The 26,689-nt window shown below is 34.6% G+C and overlaps 1 protein-coding gene across 5 annotated transcripts in view; it reads left to right on the plus strand.

The window, feature by feature from the left end:
- The window catches only part of LOC134242952 (arginine-glutamic acid dipeptide repeats protein-like), a 68,148-nt gene that overhangs the window by 35,125 nt on the left and 6,334 nt on the right, over positions 1-26,689 (plus strand). For all 5 annotated transcript variants that reach the window (XM_062725157.1, XM_062725159.1, XM_062725158.1 and 2 more), the window contains 10 exons: positions 2,350-2,483; positions 3,232-3,331; positions 3,648-3,746; positions 7,915-7,995; positions 18,554-18,683; positions 21,450-21,548; positions 23,250-23,446; positions 23,698-23,835; positions 24,481-24,648; positions 25,554-26,629. In XM_062725157.1, the coding sequence (XP_062581141.1) occupies positions 2,350-2,483; positions 3,232-3,331; positions 3,648-3,746; positions 7,915-7,995; positions 18,554-18,683; positions 21,450-21,548; positions 23,250-23,446; positions 23,698-23,835; positions 24,481-24,648; positions 25,554-26,629 (2,222 nt within the window). The remainder of the gene's footprint in view (positions 1-2,349; positions 2,484-3,231; positions 3,332-3,647; positions 3,747-7,914; positions 7,996-18,553; positions 18,684-21,449; positions 21,549-23,249; positions 23,447-23,697; positions 23,836-24,480; positions 24,649-25,553; positions 26,630-26,689) is intronic.

A 26,689-nucleotide genomic window follows, 5' to 3' on the forward strand; every position in this document is an offset into this window, starting at 1 on the left:
AGAGGAGATAATAGCTATTTTTGGGAGCACTATCAACTTTTTAAGCCATTTAAACAAGTTTTCTCAATTACTTGAACTGAGCTGATTATACACATTCATGTTAAAAGCTAATCGACTGAGTGTTGATTTTCAAACCAACCTTGTAAATGGGCCAATTTCGGTTTGATTATTTATTTTTTCTTCAGCTAAGTAAATGGTCTAACAAAGGATAATTAAAATATAAAGAATTCAAGTAATTAAAATTTCCTATTACACTTGTCAGATTAGCAAGGGGAAGTAATTTGAATCTCCGTGGGTTACTTTCACTATGAATTAAAATCGGAGAAAATTTGCCACCACAATGGGGATAAGTGGGTGTAAATTTTTTGGGCTGTAGTGTCGTCCTTTGTGATTGTGGCTTTATTAAGGAGGACAAGGATTGGTCTCGATCTAAGTGGGATCTAGAATTAAATACATATGTAGTTCCTTGTTTTACTTGACGTTAAATCTGTCGTCCTTGATGTGATGCACTTCCTGCACATGTATAGATCTTGGAGAACAATGGCTTTATATTCACTGATGATTGAATTTTTTTTTAAAAAGTACGCAGAAAAAAAAGAGTAAAGATCAAACATTTTTTGGCATTTTTACAAAGCATCTATTAATAATGGAAAGAGTGTGTTTGAATCTTTTTATGTTTTAGCTGTTCATTTGCTTAAGGTTTGCGCTTAGCGTGACTGATTTTATGTAGCCTTATATTTGCATTATCTAAGGAATGTTTAACAAGATTTTTGTCTGCGTGGTGCTTTACTTTATAGAAATCTCTTAAAGGCTACGAGGGTCTGCAGAGCTTACAGAGATATAAACCCTGTATTTTATTGATGTAATAAATGATTTATTAGTGTGTTGATTTTATGAAAATTGCTTTTAATACTTAGACGCGGCTTTAATGATAAGTGTTGTACCCATAGCAAGATGGTAAACATTACATCCAATCGTAATGAACATCTTAATTCCTTAAAGGTGTTATTTTAAAAGTAAAAGCGGACAATATTGGGCCACCACTACGACTCAATGATTGATTTCTGGGTAATAAGAAAATGTACATAATATATTTCACAGGCACATTTTTGTCAGCTTTTGAAGTATCTTTTGAAATGTGTGTTTAGGGTTTAGCTTTACAAGTGTTTGATGTATGCAAGGTGCATGTAAAGTCTTGTTATCCAGGTGAAAGGGGGAAATACGCCAATATCTGGGGTACCATCTAGAAAATCGAATCTAAGACATTTTCAAGTTTGTCAGATGTGATGTCCGCTTCTGATTTCTAAGCTTATAGAGATTAGGTGAACCTTTTTATGATGGTGTCAGAAATATTTGTCAAATTGTCTCTGCATTTGTTGACTCTTTCACATTGATTCGTTGATCAATCGTGGCTGAATTAAGTATCACTAGGGAGGGAAATCGGCTTCCTAAAAACTCTTTAGCTGATTTGTACAAATAAAGAGTGATAAAATCCTCCGTTATCTGTTTCCGCCTACTGTGTATATCATGGTACACAGTGTGCCTAAACATCGCTGCAATCTTCTGCAAGCTGATAGCTTTTTCCTCATATAGATTTCATTTCCATGTAAAACTGTAAGATGTGATGATAAGTAGACAAATGTTGTTATATTGACATTGCATTTTTCAGTTGTAGAAATGTTATGATTTGTATCTGGATCAGTTTGCATGGGCAATTTGATTCTATCAAAATAGCTATATAAAACAATGAATTTCATTGATGAGTTCTTACATTTCTCTTTCCTTTTGCATTGATTTTCACATGTATGGTAGATATATGTTTTTCCCTGTGCAGAAGATAGGAGTTATGTCGTAATAGGATGATAACAACATCTGTTAACATCATGTCTGGATACAGTAAAACTTGATTATAATGAAGTGCCGGGGAATGACCATTTTTAATTTGGTATAAATGTGATATGATATATCTGTAAAGTTCATAATATATTTTATATCCATGGGGAGTGAAAATCACTTAAATTGATCTAAGTATTAATACATTATGCATATTTGCTATAAGTGTGTATTTTCTGTACTTTTATCTTCAAATTTATAATTGCAAATTTTCCTCCTTTTATTACAAAGTCAATGTCACTAATTTATTATTTAAAAAATAACAAAACAAAACTTTTCAACCATTGCATTGCAGATCGAATTCAATTCAATTTTGACCTTATATTTAAGTTCAGACACCATTTGACATTCTGGACATTGTATTTGAGGCTTTGAGCTTATTAATAAAATGATTTTGAAAGTCTTCTTTTGTTTGCTTCTTTACTCATTGCAACCATTTAATTTTATATGTTTTAGGCTCGGCTGCCTGAATTCAGGCGAGATGTCCCTCCCAGTCAAATGCCAGAGAACCCGGAGCAGTGGGAGGAGCTTCGGTGGCGCCCGTTCTCTGTCGGGGACGGGGACCTGATGATGTACCTCAGGGCAGCAAGGTAGGAACCAATGTATTGGGAACCAGCATAGAGGATGTATTATCTGATAACTATTTTTTGACAATCCACCCATAATACCTTTATACTGGGGAGACAATTTTGTTTTACTGTTCAATTTTTCAAGAATTTCATGGGTATCCCTTGCCCAAACATTTTTAAAGATCCATACAAATTTTGATTATTTAGATCATATTTCAGCACAAGATGTTTGCATGCCCATGAAATCACTTGCGCACAATCTTTCAATTTAAACCAATCAATAAATATTGGTCCCTTGAATATTTAAATTATATTCCATGTTGAAAACTTTTTGAATCAAAATTTTCAAATTATTGCCACTACTGGATATGGGTAACCAATTTAGATTTCCTTATCTTTGTTGTTGATATTTTTATTTAATTCTGAATCTCCCACAAAAATTGACAACTGGTAAAAATACCTGTAATTTAATTTAGGCATTTCCCTTATCTATTTCTTAGAGAGAAATATTTTTTGTTTGACATTTTTTATGGGTGTATTGGAAATGCTCAAAGGTGCAATATGGAATTACAAAAAAAATATGACTGCAAGAAAAAATTGAGCTGAAAAGATAATGCTTATTATCTTATGAAGAAAACCTATATGAAGGAGATAAAAAGAATAAGACTTGAAGAGGCACAAAAGGAATGGGTCTTATTGTGAGTGCTGAGAGAGAGTTAATTGAAATAGTGGGTTCCCTGAGATGATGAGGCCGTATTGAATTTTGTAGAAGTGTGGCGGCGTTCGCGGGCATGTGTGACGGAGGGTCAACAGAAGACGGATGCCAGGCAGCTTCTATGGATGAAACCACCATGAACGCCATGGATACGGTTTGTCATTTAATCACACAAATCAGAAGTTCACAATGACAAATTCCAGCTACTTTACAAGATTACTCTGACAAAAATTAAATTACTGGCGTGAAAACTTAGCACATGACAGATAGCAATCTGTCAATAATTTGATGAATATTTTAGAGGTATTTGACAGATAGGTTTTCAAGTTATGATACCAAAAGATATTGTTCCTCTCATGTATTTTATGGAGGATAGTTTTGCCCTTAAATGACAGAGTATAAGTGAACATAATGAATATTTTATCCGTAGCAAGTAGCGTGCAATGATGTGAGATAATTTTTGATAACAGCTTCATCGGTGTAATTACGACCATGGAAAGGCGCTGCAAGCACTGGTCAAGTCACCTGCCCTCCGCAGCATCGAGAAGAAATGGACAGAAGATGAATTGGTGAGTATACAATTAACAGTTAATCAGTTAAAGTGTCGTAAATGTTTTATTCTAGTATTAGACATACAATGTAATTAACAAGTAGACATACAACATACTGTAATTTACTGGATCTTCAATATCTTATTCTAGTATTAGATATATAGTCTAAAAATATGATCAATCTGGCAATGGCTGCTGAGAGAAAAGTATTTTATTAATTTTTATAACCCCCCCCTAAAAATGCTTAAAATTAGTAAGATAATTGTGAAGATAAAAAAAAAATCTAAATGAAGTTCAAGCTCAATCAAATAGGATTATTAAAGGTCTGGTAATGTATGCAATGAGCAAGGAAAGATGATGATATAGCTCTGGATAGACCGAAAAAAGCAAAGTTGTAAAAATTTGACAGAGAATGTAATGGCTGAATTTTTTTATAATGTATATTGCTTTTTTAATTTGAAGCTTGGCTTGGCGCCTCTTCCCATTAAAAGCATGTATTAATAGATTTATAATACAAAATGTTAATGGAGATCTTTTAAGATAAATAGGAATTGCAGGTGATACACATTTAAAGAAGGCCTGGTGATGAAGACATGATAAATTGCTTTAAAAAAACCCATCTTGTCAAATGATATGTTAAGTAGGGTTGTAACTGTTCCCAATTATATGTGCATCTGCATGCATGGTCTCTTTCATTTTCATTTTTTAGGCCAGACTTCTATTTCATTGACAAATGTAATGAGAATGATGAATGGTAACTTTATGAAAAGATTGCTGTTTATTGCTGTGAAATTAAATTCTCCTGTATAATGTAGAGTCTATTAGGGATTTCATAATCAAGTTTATATATATAAACAAATGGTAATTGAAATATTTTGTACAGTTAATGTTTTGTTATGATATGTCTGAGAGAGAAAAAAAAAAGTTTGCATCTGCACTGCATGCATCTGATATATGAGAATTTTGACTTAGAATTTTCAGAGCAGGAACCTAAAAAAAAAAACGAATAAGCAGACACAAGTGAGAATTGCTTTTTGACATTCACTGAAACAATTTATTGATAAAATAAAACCTTTGATTTGAAGGTTCCTAAGTTCCTTTTTATTAAGAAGGTGAATCTAACCACATGTACATGGGAAGCTTTGATTTGTCTACAATTCCTTGTTTTTATCTCTTCTGCTTATTTGATGTAAAAGATCCAAAAATACAGTACACAATTTGAGGCTTAAGTAAATATTGCTGGTTTTCATGCTGGAAAAAAATTTGTTGTTTGAAAGAGATTTATTCTGTACAGCAACATGGACAGAAAACAGATTCTCAGATGCCAGGGGCACCCAGCAAAGAAACAAACAGCGGAGATAAACGGCTCCGTCCCTCTATCCCCCTAATGCTCCAGCTACCATGTTTATTCTTTTTCTGTTGCATTTTCTCAATTTTCTCAGTTTTCAAAACAATTTGAATGTTTCTGTTTGAGAAGCCGGGGAGAGCATGCTAGGCGATATCTGGTGTGATTAATTCGTAGCGGGGAGGATGTTCCTAGAGTGAGAGGCAAAAGGGGGATGTTGGATGATAAACCTCAGGGCTTTCAGCATGATCTAATTGACATCGTTCTTTTTGTTGGAGCTGGGGATCTTAAGCTCGTAAAGTAAAATAATAAAACTAATGTTTTGTCTGTCAAATAAAATAAAGTGGCCCAAACAGTTATTATCAGATGCCAGGGTTTTTCAGTCCCCTGATAAAGTGAAGGACTTTTCTGATAAAGAATAATGCTGAAAGAGGCTCAGGTATTGTGGCAGGAATTTAAATTCTAGGGTTTCATAAAGTTTCTGTAGTGGTTGAAAGTATACTTAGATACCCTTTAAGGCACCCTTTTGTTCCATTATATTCCAGGCCCTGTTTTCTCTTTGAATGATTAAGTAGACGCAAGGTGGGAAAATGTGTGTATGAAAGCCATTGGCTCTGCTTTTCCTCATAAAACGCAGGAAATCTAATAGATTTGGGCTCCCATCTTTCACTGCAAATCAATAAAGATCCTAGCCAGTGACTTTAAAAACCAATTAGGATCATGTAAATTATGGATTTTATCCATTTCCCATTACAATTATGTCTTTAGAACATGCAAATTTAGCAAGCCGACTGCATTTCCTATCACAGCTTTCATTAGTTAAATTTTCACAGATTCAATTTCATTGTTTACGATGAAGTTGACTTATTAAGTTAGAAGTCGTGATTCATAAGTAAACAAAAGAATTCCTAGATAGGACTAGCCTGTTTCTTTTTTCCTGTAGATCAATCAAACATGATAGTGAATTTGGATGTGACATTTTATTTATTGCAATAGTATGTTAATTGTGTTGTTGTTTTTGTACTGAGATACAAACACTTTAAAATATAAGAGGATTTTAGTGCAGATAACAGTATCATTTGTTAGTAGTTTCTATTTAAGATTTTTTGTTAAAATTTTAATAGGAATATCATATACAAATTTAAATTGCTGATGGTGGATTTTAAAGCTTGTAAACCAACCAAAACATATTTCTAATAATTTTTTTTAAAAAAGGATTAAAAACCTGATATTTAATGTCCTCATTGGCCATTCACTTTGAAATTTTTTTTGAAGAGCATTCTTTGAAGAATATATAATTTTACAGTCATCCCTTGTCAATGGCCATAAATCATTCAAAATCGTTAAAATGTCAGACATAGTTAAGCGTTTGTGGTTCAGTTAGACCTTTTTATGTTACCTTCTTCTCATTTAAATCTCCTGCCAGTAATTAAAACATGGAAATCTCTTGTACACACTGTATCAGCTTAAATGGTAAATTTCAATATTGTTAGAATTTATTTTTACCAAGAGGATACATATTTCTTTTTGTTCCAAGGAAAATCTTGTTTTATAAACACCTCGGTAATTGAACAAATTTGTAGAATGTAAATATTTGATCTCTCTCTTTCTTGTGCCTGTGCATTGGGTATTCATACCTTTAATTTGAAATGCATAAAGCAACGTGATTAAAGCCTCAGAATACATTGTCATATTGGTTTTTTCCTGTGAGTAATAAAGGCTGTTTGTTTAATTCTCTCAGTAGTTAGCGATATAGAAATAGAATACAAAGAAGAAAGAGGGTTCAGAGAATACGTAGTCAGAGAACAGTCACAGTATATAACTTGCACATCAATCATTAATGCAAATCTACATGTTTATTGACTGTAAAATATGTCATAGTATAGGTTTTTTTGTAGGATTAATATTGTTTTTTTTTTAATGCAATGTCTCTCACTTCTGATAGGAAAAAAATCCTGAAACTTTCAATGCATGTGGTATATAAATAAAAAAAATTCAGGATCCTTCTAATGTGTAAAACATGGATTCATTTTCAAGTCCTTTTAGGATTAATATGTTGAAATGATTTTTTGAGGCAACATGATATGTAGATTTGATTTCCTGAGGTGTAATTCTTAAGATTTAAGCCTTGCTAATCTGTTTAGACCCCATTCCGATAGGATAATAGCTTGCTAGACAGTTTGGTGTTTAATGGTTATAAATAAGGATTAACAAGTTATAGGACACTTGAAGTCGGGTTTGGATCTTTGGCTAAATAAAGTAATTCGAAGTGACTTATCAAAAGCTGGCTGGGTGAATGTTTGGTAGCAGTTTTGAACGTTTGTTGAAGATGTTTAGAGTTTTCTATAACATTGGCAATCACTTGATGTAATGTTTGGTAAAGCCAAGATAATTTGTACACATTAAGTCATGCCTTGCCCTGTAACAGAAAAGTGCCCCTATTTCTTAGATACCTGGTAAAGGTAATGTACACCTGAGAGGTCTGGATCTATGTATATTGCTTTCTACTGGCTACCTGAGACACTGTCTTAACATTAATCAGATAAACTGGCTCACTGGACACTTATTTGTAGCATTAAAATTCCTCACAATTTGTAATACGTAGGTAACATGGCAACACATGCCTTTTTTATGAAAAACTATATGCTGGGTTTATTCACACACCTAAGTGTGGTTAACAAGTTAAGGGCAGTAATTTAATGTTGTATGTAACTTGACTGCACACAATGAACAAAATAGATTGTGTACAGAATAGAAATCAGATCCCGAAAAATGTTGCTAACATGAGACTCACATCATTGTACATATATATCAAATTTATTTCTCATTTTTCTATTTCAGAAACGCTTTGTGAAAGGCTTAAGAACTTATGGAAAAGATTTCTTCAAGATCAGAAAAGAATTGTTCCCAGGAAAGGAGACTGTAAGTAATTGTTTAATGGCACTAAGAATTGAGGGGTTCATGTCGATATTATCAGAACTTACAGAAGAGTTTTAGTCTGTATTTTATTAGCTTGCAACAGATAGAAAAATTATTATGGAATGACTTTACTGATTAAATATTGAAAAGTTCTAGGAAACAAATGTTTATCGTAACTGATTTCTCCCTATAAAGCTGTTTGTTACATAACTATGTGGGTTTAAAAGCAAACACAGCAATACTGTAGGAGTTATATCTATAACCACCAACTGAAACAAAAACGATCCGTTAATTTAGAGTTTCTCTTTGTTATTTGTTTGATATTGATTATCATATCATTATACCGTATTATGCACACTTGATAACAACCATTTTTATCACACATCCTAGTAATGTGATCCTAGCGTTTTGATATCATGTAACAAATTACCCATATAACAAACTTGTCCCCCCCATCACAAAGATAATCACGTGCCATTTGTCAGACATATGTAAATGAACTCGTATGAATTCAATACATCTTGCTGAGCACTGCAATATGGTCTACACTGAAATTACACTGTAATAGAGAATACTGAATATTTTATAGCAGTTTCCAGATTTTTTTTGATCAGATAACCAATGATGAAGGGCTATGTTTCACTGTTTGAAAGCAATGCAAAAAAAGAATTCATTTGTTGATTGATAATGATTCTATATATATTTAATATGATGGCCCAAGGTAGATCATCTCATTGAAGACAGCAGGAAGGATTCCTGGTCCCGGGGGATGTATTTTATTGCTAAACATCCTCACGAATATTCATGAGATATTCTAAAAGATCAATGTTCGTATAAAAACATTTCTGACACTGTAATAAATAACAGAATCAGTGTGTTTTATGAGATCTGTCTCTTCAAACCTCTAAAGGATAAATTTAACTCATTTTAAAATCTGTTAATAAATTTATTTGTAATTAATTTTAAAATTTAATATTGAAAAAAAAGAGGGGACAACAGATGCTTTTATATCCAGATTCGCCTCAATTGAGTTTGGTAACCACCCAGACTGATACAGATAATTGAGAGTTGAACACCTCCATACAAAATAAATCTGAGGGATTATTTCCACATTTCCAACAGCAGGAGATCTGGGGGTAATTGCTCCAGCATGTCAGCCAACAGTGCCAGTTTACAAATATATCAACATTTAAATATGTATGAAGTTCACTTTTACAAATTAAAACTTGCACCAGTATTGTGCAGCTGTTTGCAATCCGCTTCCACGCATATGTTGAACTAAATGGAGGAATCAAAAGCTTACAGTATTTCTGTGATATCTTGTAAAGATGTAAAAAATCAAAGCATATTTTGTAGATTGGAAGAAATTTGTTTGCTTTGCATGGATGCTATGCTGTTTGAAGTTGTCCTTTTTATTCTTTTTGGTAGTTTTAACTGCAGCAAAATGAATTTATTCTAAAAATTTAGCCTTTTGCTAAACATTTTTAAAAAATATGATAAAAGAATGACAAGTCATCTAGGTTTTTATCAGAAGATGTTAGCCTAATAGATAATTCGTAAGAAACAATTAGTAAAGGTCTTTGAGAAGTAGTAATAGGTCACTTGGATGAAGTATATCTTATAGACAGAGGGAAAAACTTATCTGTAAGTAACCATCAGAGGTTTGTCAGTGTTGTGTTTTAAGGCGTCTTTTGTTACAATCATATCTTCACCTTTCCTCCCCTATATGACTACAATTTCAAGCCTGCCTTTGTGGACATGTTATGAAGTAAACGCTTGACTGCTGTCCTTTATGGGGGATTTTAATGCTAACAATTATGACAGAATTACAGCCAGCACTGATCTTATTTGTTAAACATGCCGGAGTATTGGATCAATAGTACACTTCATAAAAAGGAAACGTTTAGAGGTGACAGAACAGAGAGAAATATGTCTGTCAGTAGTGAATTGAATCAGAGATAAGCTGAACATGAATGTATAAATCATAAAAGAAATGGAATGATTTATGGTTTTTGTTGTGAGATGGTATTAATTTTAGCAAAAAAAACTTCTGAAGTTGTCTGGAGCAATATGTTGGCAGTGACAGTTCTCTCTGTTCAGTTAAATTTCTCCTCTGATCATTTCCTTTCTACAGATTTAGCTTTCAGTGGATCAACTGTGAAATATTTTGTGGACAAGTCATGATTTTCAGGAAAGTCATGTTCATAGGTTATAAAATTTTTGAGTTTTGAGTTTTTTTTTAAAATTATCAATGAATTGTTTTTGCATTCATCTAATAAGTTAAGTTTATGTAAAGAAAATTAAGCAAATTTTTAACGCAATGTGTTATGTGTAAAAAAAGAAAAAAACTTCAATGCTACGATTTGTCTTGGAGTAAGGGGAATAACTCTTGAATGGTTATAAACACTAAGCAATATGAAGTGTTCCAAATATCTTCGTTTTGTTATCTCGACCAGTGTAAACAATCTCATACTAGCACATGAGCTAATACAAGGCTGTCCCCACACATGCGAGATAATCTTATTTACAGGGTGAGGGTTATCAGAAGTATTTCAGTTGACAAGTTGTTTACAGGTATCAGCTTTATCTGGAAGTACTGTTAGTTTTATCAAAAGTTTCAGTGCTGTTAGATTGTTGTTAAAATATCCCTGTACTCCTTGTAAATACATCCCGCTTATGATGATCTGATGTACGTGTGATATACTTGTCTGATTAACAAGAGATTTGTTTCAGTGAAAAATCAATCGATCGACCTCCCTCCTATATCTGCTCGGTTGTTGGGTAAGCGGGCTCTAGCTATTTCATTATTTTCTTATCTTAATCCCTGTCATTTCTTCCTATGCAGAGTTGTTGTGTATGAAATTTAAAAGACTTGCACTGCTACATGGAGGATATGCATAGTTTTGTTTCTGGGACATAGGGGTTTTAGCAGTATGGTTAAGGCCGTGTGGGTATGGTTAAGGCCGTGTGGGTTTACTGTACAATCCATTTAGTTACTGTCACTCAGTCAAGAGCATTCACCAGGCTGATTCCAAGATTATCACAGATTATTGCTGTTTAAGCTTTCGCTAGACATGCTTTTTGTATCAGGTGGTTACAGCACAATGATATGAGAATTTATTTTAGGAGACACATGAGATTGGGTTTCAACAAGGACAGTCAGATATTTCACCCTGGGTCCTGTATTTTGACATATTTGTTGCAAAGTGAACTATATGCCATCTAAATTATTGACAAATTATACTCTGGAAAAAAGAATAATATTGTCAAATCCAAGCATTTCATAAATTTGTATTGAATGAGTGATCTGTTTCTCTGTACAATTTTAATTTCATTGGAGGGCAAAAGATAGAATTTCCTAGAAAATTTCTTTCCCCAACTTCCTTTAATAATGAAGCATCATTTAATTTATACAGTAATTTGTTTTTGCTTCCTTGATCTACTTAAATTAACAGAGTAGATGTTTTTAAATTATAAAGTGTCCACTTAAAAAAATTAATTAATTATAAAGCATATATTATAAAACTTATTTTGCAAATACACTGATTGAAGAAAATAGGGTATATCAGGGAGAAACTTTTTAATCGAGTGATTTATTGTACTAGTGTCATATTTTTTATAAACTATTGCTATGCTGTGTAAAATATTTTAAATTCTAATATATGAATCCAGCAAAAATGATAATGGAGAACTTAATATTAAAATGATAATTCAGAAGGCCAGCCTGAGTGAGGGAATCTCCTTTTAGTGACATAACATATCATGTTCGGTATCTATGTGACATTATGTTATGTATAAGTAGAAGAATCTGAAGCCATGGCTTCCTTTTCGCTGACATTTATTTAATGCGCTGTGGTAAGTCATTTGATATGTGTCATAATGTAGTCATGTTTATTAATTATGATATTACACCTTATGTGTAGAGAGTTATGTAAATGATTTATCGTACAAAAACATATAAAAAATTGGCGTGTTTGTTCCTGATAATTAGGAAAAAAATGTAAAAATGCATACAGTATTAAAATGGAATACTTAATACCTTGCATTGCGTAACATTCATTGTAAACTGTGATAGTGACATTAAAGTCATATCTATGTAATTTTTAAGATCCTAAGTTATTGACGGAGTAGTTAATGTGATGTTTTAGTAATTAAATCTGGCAAGGAGAAAACAGTTAAATGGAAGATAATAATGGGCACACCAAAAAATCAATCACTTTTCTTTTGTAAGATAAAGCTACTTGTAAACACTGTTTTCGACATGAACTGAATTTATAAGGTTCGACATTGAATCTCCAGCGCAGTGAATCAAGTGTGTAGACAGCAGAGATCAGCTTCGGCTTTCTGTGGCCTCTGTTATTAAACCATTATAGAGGGCTTCCTTTTGTGGACGAGTGAAAAGACGACAAATAAACGGATGATTATATGGGATCATCTATTTCTATCTGCGATCCACCCCACTGAAATTTATTGCTCTTCAATACCAGAATAAGGGGGATATGAATCCAGCTTGTCACATTTCACTCCAGCTTTACCATGTGCTGTGGTTGAGACTTAATTTGCGTGGAGTCGGGATACAGAATTAACATAATCAATAATACTTTCCTGTCTCAATTTGTTGTACATTCAGGGAAAATTACAAAAAACGACATAGCCTCTTTGTGCTGGTTTGATGGAAGTATAAGCTGACTACAGAGTGGTCGCTATGATTAAGTTCTGCTGCACGTCCGTGTTCCGATACCTGCCACTGGATCTTTCACTGCTGTTTGATGCTAGCACCTGCATGCATGCAACGTGTGCAACCATTCTTACTCAAACACACATATTGCATCATTTTAATGACAGGAGAATGGGGCAAAAGAAAAGCGGATTTAATTTTCCTGCAGCTCCGTGTCTAAGCTGTGATATTAACAGAATTTCAGGTTGTTGACAATTGTAAACAACAGCTGTTAGGCCATGTATGTTTTGCAGAAACAAAATTCTGATTTGTCCAAGCATGCTTGATTGGTCTTCAGTTTATGGTTGAACTGCAAGACATGGGTTTGTTAAGAGATGATGCATCAGAAATAGAAAGAACTTTCCTGGGGCTTGGTTGAATGAAGGAAAATGCCAGAAGAAGAGTTAAGGGTCCATTTGGCTGTCTTAATTATAGAGCTGCAGTGTGGTTCCAGGGTACAATGATCTGATAATCAAAGCACCAGCCACTTAAATGGGGAAAATTATAGATGTCTTGGTCATGTATTTCTAAGATCACAACTTCTGTCTTCTTCCCATGTTAGCAGGTACTCTCAATGAAATTGGATTGTCACAGGTCAAAGTTGAGATTTTAACTACATTTTATATATTGAAGGGGAAATAACTTTCCTAGTGATAAATGATGCAGAGTTCCATAATAATGCACACCAGCCATTAAGTTTTGGTGAAAGCTAGTGTATGATGACAAAGAAATGCCAACTGTCTTTGAATCCTCAAACCCATCATTCATATTCAAACTTGATTTCATATGAAGTAGTGTCATACTGTAATCAAAAGATCATGAAAAAAATACAATAAAATTGGTTGTATTCTCATAATAAGTGAAAAATTTTCAAAGGGACATGCAGAAAGCAGATCAACAACTAACATAATTAAACCAAACTTAAAACTCTTGCAGCAATACTTTTCATTAAAATACTCTACCAATGGTTACTTTTGTTGAGTGCAAGATCTTGTGGCACATTATGTTTTACAATAGAATTTTAATTTTTCTGCATTTTTGCAAGTCTAAATATTGTGTGTAAACAGTGAAATTTTGGCTCCTAGCTGTTTTATTTTCGCCCCCTTTGTCCTATACAATGTATACTTTCACTTGGCAAATTTAAAATGGGATGAACTCATAGAACATGATATAAGTTCTTATAAACAGAACACTGACATGGCAAATTTAAAAAGGGTCGGTTTTTGTTTGAAATGTGAAATGGCTAAAAGAATAAGGATGTAGAAATCATATAAATATGGCTTTATTATACTTACAAAAGTAGACTTGATCATTAATTTTACCATCCAAGATTCAGTCACCAAATTTTTTATATCGAGTTGCTTTAGAATCATCTATAGTGTCCAGCTTTTAAATTAAAATGTTTCTTAATATAATTTTCAATTTAAATCATTTTTTTATTGATGAGATTTAAAAATTAAAAGTAACAAATTTATAATTAATTTTGCAAAACATATATTTGCTTTCTAAGCATTTGGAATTAAGGCACTGAAAAATTACCAGTAAGGCTTATGCAGTTTAGAAAAATTAATAACATTTGAATTGTTCCTACATATTTGAAAGTAATAACCTGTGCCACTCATAATCCACTCATAATTATTCAATGAAATAATTGCATCAGTTAGAATTGACAGTTGTATCACACTTGTGTAAACTTTTTGAGCTATTTTGTTTGAGGTTTGCATAAGACAATATTGGTTGTTTGGGATCTATAAGTTTTGTATAATTATCCCTAGAACAGTTCAAATACCAGTGTAATATCTACACAAACAAATATTAACTTGATAAAACGCTCAATAGCAATGATTGTGTTCTTCAAAGTCCCTATATAAATATCTTCACTTATTACTAATAAGATTACAGACTGTACAATCTTAGCGTCACCCAAAAGTAGTTGACAAAACGTTCCTCTGTATGGAGAAGTTAAATACAGCCTGTGCTATAGAAAACTTGGTCTTTTATACACAGTTAATAGCTTTCCTTTCTCCTAGTCGGCTGAATGTTTAAACGGAGGCTCGGCTAGCACAAGGAGGCAGCCATATTGGATTTTGTGCTTGACATCCACTTGGTATGTGTTTTGGGTTGTAGTAGATTGTTTCAAGGCATTTAAATGTGCAATTCATGTTGCAAATGTAAGTATTAATGAGCTTCTTTGAATTTGATGCAAAATTTGTACAATTTACTAAAATTTATCAATTGAGAGAGGGAAGTAGCATTTAGAAGTTTGGGATTCACAATGAGGCCATATTATAAACAAGGAGCAGACGAACACTGAATCAGTGAAGAACGGTCCACAGTTATGTTAAAAGTTTCCTTTCTGAGACCTGTGTCGAAGTCGTATGTCGTTCTTTGGCCAGGAGCAGACATTGTAACACAATATGATCAGAGGAAAAGGAATTTGACAGATCCATTAAATGTTTTATTGCATGTTTAAAGGTTCGGCCTTATCAGGTATGAAGAAGGAGCACAGTTAAAGGGCTGGTAGTGTTATCAGAGCACCTGCATTCAGGCTTCTGCTCATTAAATCAAATTAATTTCATTATACATGTAAATAAAAAGCTTTGTTTTTGATTGTGTATGTTCATAAAATTTTATTTATTTTTTTTTACCCCTTTTACTCCTTTTGCTCCTCTGTGATCCTTTTGAATAAAATGAAATATTTTTAAGAGGGAATTTTTGTACTAGGTTTTTTGGAAGAAAAAATGTTTTCATGGTACATGTATATATAATAAAGGAAATGGTATGATACATATTTAAAGACTTTTATGTAGTCAACTTCATTAATTTGAAAAATATGAATAGATTGATGTACATATGTATACATATCAACTTCGTTAGTAATACACATAACTTCTAGTTGTTCCACACAATCAGTTATGTGGACCTTATATGTCAGAAAGGTGATGGTTGTGTCAGGGTTTATTTATATTTTGCCTCATTTGGTGACATTTTATTGTCGGGGAATAATTCATTCCAAATCCAAAGCATTCATTTTTGGAATTCTTTTGCTTTGAATAATCACCGAGTGGGTATGAAACATGGGTATGACATATAGTTTCTAAAATATATATATCATAAAAACCAGATGCAAATAAAGAAAAAATCAACTAATTTCCTCTGTATATTCAAAAACTGTAAGTAACTTCCACCAGCTCTGATTCGTTGTGTATGGGTATAGGAATAAGGAAACTTGTACCAAGCTGAACTAAGAGTGTCGTGATACATATTCCACATTCATCTTGTCTGAGGAAAATGCAGCTGCAGTTTCAAAATTTATTGTGAGTTAACCATACTCATTATACTTGAAATCATTTGAGAGATTGGTTGTAATGAAAAAAAAAACTATTTTTCTGTGTTTGCAATATTTGTGGTATAGAATTTAGACATTTTTAAAAGTTCACTGCCGGAGCTCTTAGTTGTTGTATGGAGAGCCTCGTGTGTAAAAGTTTGGTTTGAGTCCTAATGTGAATCCTAGCTTTGTCAGAAGCTGTATAGTATTTGTCCAAGTGATGAAGGAGAATTTTATTATTGCTGAGGATTACATTTGATAAGAAGGAGAAATGTTTGAGGTGGACAGTTAGTTTTTAGATTTCACCTAGAAATGGAGCCTTGATTCGAGTGGAGGGTCTGTATATTGGCTGTGCGTCATTCTTTTTCAAAACTGGTGAATTTTAAAGAAATATGGACTCTTTATGTATATAAATCAATTGTCATTCAGAATATTTATTTACCTATAAATATGACCTGATAACTTGCTGTCTCACAACTTTTAATTCACTATAGCTTCTTTTTTAACACTATTTCCTAATTTTATAATAGATGGATACGGTAAAACATGTTTATAGCAAACACGTTTATGATAAATTATGCTTACACCACAGTGAATTGATTTTCATTCCCTGTGATTTAAAAAAATGTTTTGTAAATTTAAATAAATGGAAAAACAAATTATCTTTAAAACAAAGCCAAATTGTGTGTTCTTAGCACTTCATTATAAGATGTTTTATTGTATAGGTATACCTGTATATAGAATACAATCTTATTGAAAAACATTTGGCTTAGTTTTCAGTGGTTGTCTGCCCTTGATTGAGAATATTTTGTGGCTCTCTCAGTTCTGGTCTGTTGCAGTGGTAGCTTACCAATTAAATGCTGATAAATAGGTGAAATGGTAGCAATTTGTCGGCTCATTAAAGTCAGCAGTGCAGGCTTAGTGATTAAGACAGAATACTACTCGGTGTCTGTAGGCATTTTAGAATTTTCCCCTCACCCATCCAGTGCATTCCTTCGTTAGCTGTGCCGGCTGATGATGGGTAGATCTTTATCTCTGGGTGACTTTGCTAACATGCCCTCACACACTTTCCTACAGCTATTTTGCTTTGGTATTTAACCCATCTATATAAATGTACACAGAGCATCAAAAAGTGTGCAATCATTCCTAAGTTCTCTCTGTGGTTTGAAGGATTTTCTTATGAGGCCAAACCTGCTATAATTTACACTTGATAACTTGAGGAAATGAAATTCTAAATAGATTTTTATGCTTGATTGATGAACTGGAATTTTTTTCAGTCCCCCTTAATTTCCCAATGTGAAACCCTGACTAAGCTATATAGGATAAATTCATTATTTCCTATTGGAACTTTCCTTAATTTATATGATATAAAAACATGACAACATAGCTCTTTTTGGTTCCTTATAAAAACATGACTACATGTTCCTTTTGGTTTCTAAAAAACATGACTACAGCTGGATTTACATTAAGACAAAAATCAGAAAACATTTTGAAGTTCACTAAGAGAAGCTGTCATGAAACTAAAAGACGCAGAATTTATAGGATATGTACATAAATTATTTATTATGAGATAATTTCAGAGACACCATGCATGGAAATTTAAATGTCATACCTGCAATGAAAATTTCAATTATTTCGATTTCGTTTTAAGATTAAATTAAAGATTTTCAGATTTCCTTCTTTTCACAAATAAATTGGATAAGAGGATGAGGAAAAATGGCCTCAAGCTTGACTGGTTTTATTGATTGCTAATGTCATAAAATCTATATAAGCTATAATAAAAGTATCATAAAATAATGGGCCCAAGTTATTGTATGGAAGGAAACATTTCCCTTTTTAACTGCTTACACAGCTTGTTAATAATATAATATTTTTAGGATCCTGGTAGAAAAAATCAGAAAAATGGCCAAAATAAGACCACACATATTAGTGATATTTGAATGTATATTTATAGATATACAGCCAATATGGTTTGTGTTTATGATTAGCGTGAAGTAAAATGTTTGTCCTTTAGCAGGTGTGAAGAGCATCAACATGAATATTCTGGACAAATGCACATATAAATCAGATAAAAGCTATATAAATTAGATGTGGTTGTCCATTTGTGATGGTAACAGGTGTCTGTAGGGCTATACAGAGGAGGAGAGGTGTCACATTATTACCATTTATCAGCTTGTGGTTCCTGTTTTATTACATACAGGGAACCTCTCCAATGCCTGATCTCCCTGTGTTAACAAAAAAATGGGCTCATCTTTTTTTCTTGTGACTTTTTTGTCTGCCTTGAAACTGTAAAGCATAATAGTTTATTCCCCTTAATCTTTATTAGAGTTTGGGGTTCCTGTTTTATGGGATTTGATTAAGATTTACAAGTGTGGTGTTAAAGAAAGAGGTATTAATTACTTACAACTTATCAGGTCTACTTGGAGTTGTTGACAAAGAGTGTCAAGAACTGATGATTTTCAGCCAAAGCTGTGATACTGCAGACATTTAAAATTTGCTGAATCTTTTTTTTTCAGGGAGAACTGATTGAGTATTACTACTTCTGGAAGAAAACACCAGCAGCTGCCAGCAATCGACCTCATAGACGTCACAGACGCCCACCATATAAGAGAAACACTAGATCCACCCGTCCGCCATCCAGTGGTGGTAAGTACTGTTAAAATACTAGATCCTCTCTGCCATCTACTAGTGATCAGTTACTAAATAAATACAAGAACCACCCGTTCACCATCAAGTGGTGGTAAATACTGTAAAGTTACTAGATCCACCCGTCTATGCCATCAAATGGTAAGTACTACATGTATAAAAATACTAGATCCACCCCTTCCGCCATCACTAGATCCAACCATCCACCATCCAGTGGTGGTAAGTACTATAAAAATACTATAGATCCCCCAGTCTGCCATCCAGCAGGAAGTACTAAAAAGTATTGTAGATCCACCTATCCGCCTTCAAGTGGTGGTGAGTACTATAAAATCACAAGGCTCAGAAGACCTTTATCTTGTGTTGGTCAATGGTGTGTGATACATTAAAATATAGCCAGACCAAAAAAAAGATCATCTGATAGATTTGACCTTAAAAAGTGATATCAAATTAAAGAGAGTATGTTACACTAAAGAATCACTAGATCTAAATCATACAACACATAATCGAAACTACATTAAATATGGGAGGAACTACTATACCTTGTATCAATAAATCCCCTTGATCTCTTTCATAACAGAAGTGATAACTGTATAACTATCCCTGATATCTGTTAAGTTAAAGTATACAAAATGATTGTTATCAGTGGAGCTGAAAACAACGCTAGGCTTCTTTGTATTGTGGAGGGGGAGAGGGATACAGTATTGTAAATTGTCATTAGGTCAATTATTTTTCTAAGGGAGGGGTTGATCAAGACTAAAGTCATTTATCCAGAATACTGATATGTACCACTTAATATCATTAAGATCTCTAGACAAAAAAAGTTAGTACATTTTCATCAAGGTTTTATTGCAAGGTACATGGATCTTATCTTAAATTTTTGTTGGGATGTTGGCTGGAAAGAATATCACTTGTGCAAAGGAAAAACCCCAAACCTTCAAAAAACAATGATTTAGATCATTCAGGTGGTTGCCACAAGTGTGATACCAGTAAGATTTCAACTCTGAAGGCCTAACTGGATTAAGTTTTAGAATAAAAGGAAGATGTAGAAATGAAGAAGGAAATACTTGATGGTAGAATCTTGTGTAAGGAGTGACATGAATGGGAGGATAGAGTAGTACTTGTTTTAAGTTTTTATTGAAGTAACTTATACATACACCATACAGTTCTGATCTTAGATTACATCCAAAAGGGCAACACAAGGAGAACTTAGTTAAACTACATCTTCTCCTTTAGAAAAGGAAGAACAAAAATTAGAAAATACCACACATGAAGAGGGCTCTTAAATTTTAGAAAAAGTCGCGATACTGTACTGTGCATGTTTGAAGATGTAATACAAAATCCTTGTTAATGTGTTTTTCATCCCACTGCGAGACCTGCTTGGAATGTGTTTGTATTTCTACATTGAAATATGTCAACAGATGTGGCTGGAGTTTTTGAAAAAAAAAATATTATCATGCAGCTGTTTGGCATAGGATCAGCAAGGGATGATGGGTAAAGTTTCCTATTGTTGCAATGGCCTTTTGGGTAAGAACTGCAGATAAATTTTGTGGAGCCTTCATGAGTATAAATGATAGACAAAGTCACAGAAGGTTCCTGTGATAACAGAAATTCTACCTACTAACACGAAAAAAAACCTGGTACAGGACGATAGGAGCATAAATGTCTTGCTAAAGCGCAAAAGGTTTTTGTGAGACAGAAATTTTAACTGCTTACAGAAAGATTGCTTTGTAATCAAGGTATCCAATTTCTTTTATTGTGTACTTATATGGTTATAAATCTTTACAAGTGTGGTGTGAAATGATATTCGAGGGGATCGGATAACGGAGAGACAGGGAGGTGGCAGCTTAGGTTGTTAATGATCACAAAACTCAACAATTCCTAAAACCATCACCAAACAATATAACAAGTTCTTAAAAAGGGGATGAGTTTGCTATTTAACATAATCTCAAGGCAAGATAGATTATCATATTTCTAATTTCATTTTCAGAGTGCTCTTTCATATTTATGAGTCCTCTGTTGATAACTGACTGCATTAGTTGCAACACATGAAATAGGCTATTCTTGGTGAAATAATTAAAAAAAAAATTGTTTTCTGCTTTGTGTTGAAAGTTTTTTTGTTCTTTGTGAAATGTGCATCAAAGTTGGGCAGGTTGTGTGGCAATTCATTACACTATTGATTTGTTGGCATATCTCGTAACAATTTTCTCAAAGCCGTCGCTGCATTTATTAAGCAATACCACAGCAATAAGACACAACACCTAATGCATCATAATTATCGTTATATCTTTTCTGATGTGTGATGTAAAAAGCCCAATCTTCAGAGAAACTGTCGTTTTTGATGCCTCTCCTTCTGCTGAGGCCTTTGGTAAATTGGCGCAAAGGGTAATTTCTGATATTCCAGTAAATGCTGTATTGATCAAAGGATACTTTATAATTTGTTGTAAGTGTATTGTTTTAATAATTTATATATCTGGCGTACATAAGGGAATGAAATTGCCAGCATCTATCACGTATCAAAATGCCTATTCCTCGCTTCTAAGGAAAATCTGCTATCACCAAAACCCATAGAGATCTCACAAGGTACCGTTAAAAGAACAGCTGTGATGTGCTGTTCATAGACTAGTGAGGCAGCCAAGCTGTATAAAAAACAATTCTTTTAGATATGGTCTATATGTATTCTGTAGTGTTAGAATAAGAAATTTTTAATTTGACTTTATTGAGAAATGAAGTTTCTTGATGAGTATTTTTTGTTTGTGTGTTTTACAGTTGAGCAGAGTTCCGCGAGTGAGTGTTCGGACGATTCAGATGACAGTGGTGGAAGTCGGGATCTCAATAGATACACATGTAGACATTGCCTAACCACAGGTAAGAATACTGAATATTCCTGTCCACATATCTTAAAAGTTCAGCTTGCTAATCTAAGTTAGTGGATGCAGATTTGAGTCTTGTGAAAAATTCAGGAGATCAATTATTTTACAAAATGTAGAATGATGAGAAAATTAAAAATCATAACTATATTCATGTTGACATTGTTGACATAAGCAGTCGTCCAATGATAAGACCAAAGTATATTTTTGCATTGGGATATAACAGGTGCACAATATCATTACAGCATTGAATTACCAATTTTTGTTCATCATGCACACAGATCTTTGTTCTGTAAGAAGAGATATTAAACATGATGTTTTGTGTAAGGTCAAACCAGAAATGTTTCTCCAACAGCAGGGGAGCCTCACCTTGGTTATGCAGGTGTATTTTAGTGACCTGTGGTCTGTCTTGAGGTGCAGCATTTTATGACTAGAAGAAACTAACATTGCCATCAACCCATACATAAGACAAAAATATTGACAAGAAAAGAGAATTTTAGACTTTTTAATGTCAAGAGCAGTATTTTATCATCCTTAAGTGACTGTCAGGAATTGACCTTGTATGTTAGAACAGGTGTGTAAGGTCTGTAATTAGAAATAGGATCAATAGAGAAACTCCAGGTATGCAACAAAAGGGGGGGATTTAGCCTCGGCAGTTCTGGTCGACCTCAAGGGTGGGCATTCTCCAGTAAGATGAGATGACTACGAAGTCAAAGGTCGAATTCAGACACAATGGCAGGTAGCCACAGAGCAGTGATAAATATACAGGAGGATCCCTGTGGTTGGTAGTTTACATTACATGGTCTTATAATGATTTTTCACATCTGTGACAATGTATACACCAGAGGACCTCTGATTCTCTGTATGTAATTGTCATTTTCTCTCAGTGGGGATGTAAACATGACAGCTAGGAAACTATTTACACCCCACTTCTGAATGGTTGAAGTGCATGCTGGGATAGTGTTATTTTTACACTTAATCTGTCAGTTGTCAGCGAAGTCACTGAGGTGGAACTGATTGAAGCTTTGCGGCACCTCAAGCGTGGAGTAACTGATTACACACATGAAGGGAATTGATAACCGACAGTTTTTACTAGAAATTTAAACTCTTAACTCCCTATTAATGATTTTGAGCAGACTGATAGCATGGGTTTAGATAGTGAACAGATCAAATGAAATAGTCTTTATTGCACTGAAATTACCATCACAAAAGTATCTTGTGATGTTGTGTGCGATGTTTTATGTGATCTGCGAGGTGCGAGATCTATAAAGAGCCGGTGTAGCTGAGATGGAGTTATTAAAGACAGTTGATGTCGACTTTTATTTCTGTGGCTACTTTCCCCATGTGTGTGGCAGACTGTTGCAAGGCTGTATGCACATTAATGCAGGGATATCAATTATTGTGGATGCTGCAAGTTTGAAGATATATAACCGCCATAATAATACCCTGGATCAGCTATCAATTTTCATGATGGTTTGACTTCAGACGTGTGTAAATAATACATCATTTTTTTCATTTGAACAGAAATGATCTTTACGAGCTTCTCCGGCAATAGAATTGTGTTTTTGGCGAGAAATCTTTTGATGCTTATGTCAAGATTGATCAATACACATTTGCTTTTTTGGAGCAGGATGAAATGCGACTTCACACAGTCTCCAGGAGATTCATTATCGAGTCATTCTCTCTTTTTTTTTTAAAGATTCCAAAGACTGGCATCATGCGGGTAAGGACAAGAGTCTTCGCTGCACACAGTGTCGCCTGTACTACAAGCGACACGGAGAAGAGCGCCCCCTAGAGAGCCCCGAAGATCCCCCCTTCCTCTTTAAGCCAGTTAAAGAGGAAGCTGATGTGTTGGGAGGTCGCCACAATATGCGAACAAGGCAATCCAGGGAAACAGTAAGACACATTTAAAACAGACATGCCAAGATTTTACAGAAAAAACTATCATTTAATCAGTTGGTGAAAGGGATATTTTTCTGCATTTAATTTTAATGTTAACCAAATAATTGAGACCTAAATGATAAAAATACAACTTTTTAAATTAAAGCAAAATATGATGCATGCATAATGAAAAAAAAAATATAAATCTTAAAAAAAAAATACTGAAAGGAATGTAAAAATTGATTGAGAATTAATTTAACCTTTAGGGTAAAGGAAATAAAAAGAAAGAAAGCAACGGAGTAGACACGGAAGATAACCAAAAGACAGTGAATCCTAAATCTCCCAGTAGTAATAGTAGCTGTAGTACCAGCAGCTCAGACAAAGACCTCAAGAGAGATAGCAAGGTTAGTGTATGGTAGTTAGAGGGTGGGGGGGGGTAAAACAGTGATTCCTAAATCCTTCTCTCCTAGCTTCAACAGAGTTAGAGGGGAGCTAAAACTGTGAATCCTAAATCTTTGTCAGAGTTAGAGGGGGATATAAACCAGTGAACCCTTAATATCCATAAAAAAGTGGCTGTAATACAAGCAGCTCAGACTAGGAGATAAAGAGATGTGTTGATGTCAGTGTACAGATGGGAATGTAAACTGAGGAAGGACCGACATTGAAAAGTATAACAATTTATATCTGATGTACCTGAGAGAAAATACAGAAACTTCTTAGGATTTTCATCCTAGCTTTGTTGTCATAATTATACTTTAATCTACAAATGACTTTTTGTCCTAGAACACCAAAATCTTAAGGAAATATGTACAATTCCAGAAATACCATGTCCCCAGAACATGTTATATTGCATAATATGTGAGCACAGACCACACACTTAAAATTCTGTTAACCAAATGTACATTAACATCTTTGTCATTCCAAGTTACAACATCTTTTTCATTCCAACTGGTAACTTATGAGTGGTTTTTATTATGTATTTATATTAGTGTTCTCGTACATAATCCAGCTCAGTATTTTATATTCTAAGGTTGTTTTTTTTATTACAGAAAGAAGAACCTAAGGCTAAAGGAAAGAAAAGACAGGCCAACTCTGACAGTGACGATAAGTCCACTAAAAAGAAGCGGGCAGAGGACCGGTCTGACTCGGACTCGATCTCGGACAGCAGTAGTAGTCTGGAGGATCTCAGTAACGAGGGGGACGCTGACAACAATCAGGTACGGGGCAGCTGGTTACTGAGCCTGGGAAGGGAAGGGGCAGCTGGTTACTGAGCCCGGGAAGGGAAGGGGCAGCTGGTTACTGAGCCTGGGAAGGGAAGGGGCAGCTGGTTACTGAGCCTGGGAAGGGAAGGGGCAGCTGGTTACTGAGCCTGGGAAAGGAAGGGGCAGCTGTTTTCTGAGCCTGGGGAGGGAAGGGCACCTGTTTACTGAGCCTGGGGGAGGGAAGGGGCACCTGTTTATTGAGCTGGGGGAGGGAAAAAGCAGCTGTGTATTGAGATGGGGAGGAAAAGGGCATGTGTTCACTGGGAAGGGAAAATACACTTGTTTTACTTAACTTGGGGGAGGAAGGGGCACCTACTTATTTAGCGAGGGGAGAGAAAGAGCACTTGTTTATTAGGCTGAGCTAGGGAAGGGGCACCTGTTTATTGAGCTGGGGGGGGGGGGGAGAGCACCTACCTAGTGAGGAATGCTTCACATTGACATTAATATACCATGTTCTGATTCTTGTTTGTTATGAAACAATAATAGCATTAGCATGTATATATATGGCAGTCATTAGTGTAATGTATTTGCTTAATGAATTTTATGTAAAGGCATTGGTACACAGGGGAATATTAACGTGCAAGATTTCTTGTTTAGTTAACATAAAATTTACACATTACAAACACAATTTTCTATACTTACTTGATATAAAAATAAGATAAAGTTTGATTTGTTGCTACAGATGGTTATTATATTGGTAGTAAAAGTACAGATTTAAAAAGTCCAATGGAGAATTTAAAAGAATAATTATTGAAGTGGTTGCAACATTGATAAAGTTTTACACCTCAATGCACTTCTTATTTTCCTTAAAACCTCCAGAATAATTTTCTAACAAATTCATCAAATATGTTTTATTGCAGGATGATTTGAGCTCCTCTCCACCCAGTACACCAAGATCTGTGGACAACACGGAAGTGAAAACCAGTCTGTCCTCCAAGACCACATCTAGCAGTTATAATGACTCTTCACAAGCTAGAGCCATTGTCCATCCCGAACCTGTGATTCCCTCCTCATCTAGTCCCAAACCCCCATCCCCCAAACCTGTAACCTCCACCCCTCCTATCACACAACACCTTACAAAAACCAAGACTCCACTCTCCCTCCCTTTAAAACCATTCTGTTCTCATCCAGATCCCATCCATGTGACTTCAAACTCTTTCTCCCACTCGGTATTTACTTCAGTGAATTCCTTGTCATCCTCTGACAGTACAGCCTCACTTTCAACAGCCACATCTGTGACATCATCATCGTCTGCCATTCGTCCTGAACCAGCCCTGCATTCTCCAAAAAGTGGCAATCAAAAGCAGGAGTCCTCCAATCAACCAGGCCTACACAAACCAGTGTTTGTGGCCACTCAGGAGCCAAGCACTTCACTGTCTGTCCCAGATCTTAAGTTCTCTTCAAACTCCAGCTTTGCTCCTGTCTCTAGGTCATCTTACTTGGAGCAACAGACAAGCCTGGCCTCTACTTCAGTGACCCCAGTGTATCAAAATGCTATAAGCTCCTCAGGTATGAGAGACTTGAACACAATCAAGAAAGAAAGGGTGACACCACCTCCACTGGAAAGCTTTACAAGCACAGGCTTCAAACCAAGAGACTTCATCGAGTCAGACAATCGCAAAAAAGCAGATAACGTAAACTTTGATCTCAGTAATGTGAAATCTGAACCAACCTTGGACTTATCTATAGGATCAAAACAGTTTCCTACCTTGTTGGAGTCGGCTGGGATTGACAAGCCCTCATCAGAGAGGAGAGGAACTGAGGAGGCGGGGACAAGTCAGACAGAGGTGAAATCTGAGAAGTCTCCAGAGATTGACATGGAGGATGGTGACAGTGACAGAGAAGGGGGCGTGGTCACAAGAGACCCCACCCCAGAACCACCCCCTGTACAGTGTAATGTGGAGGTACATACAGGCAGCAAGGACACAAAGTATCGGTAAGTACTTAATCCTTAGTACAGAAGAGCATTGTGTAATATTGAATGTTATTTGAAATG

This window comes from Saccostrea cucullata, unplaced genomic scaffold (genome assembly GCF_032062105.1).
Source record: "Saccostrea cucullata isolate Sc308-1 unplaced genomic scaffold, CSIRO_AGI_Scuc_v1 ctg128, whole genome shotgun sequence".
Lineage (NCBI taxonomy): Eukaryota > Metazoa > Mollusca > Bivalvia > Ostreida > Ostreidae > Saccostrea > Saccostrea cuccullata.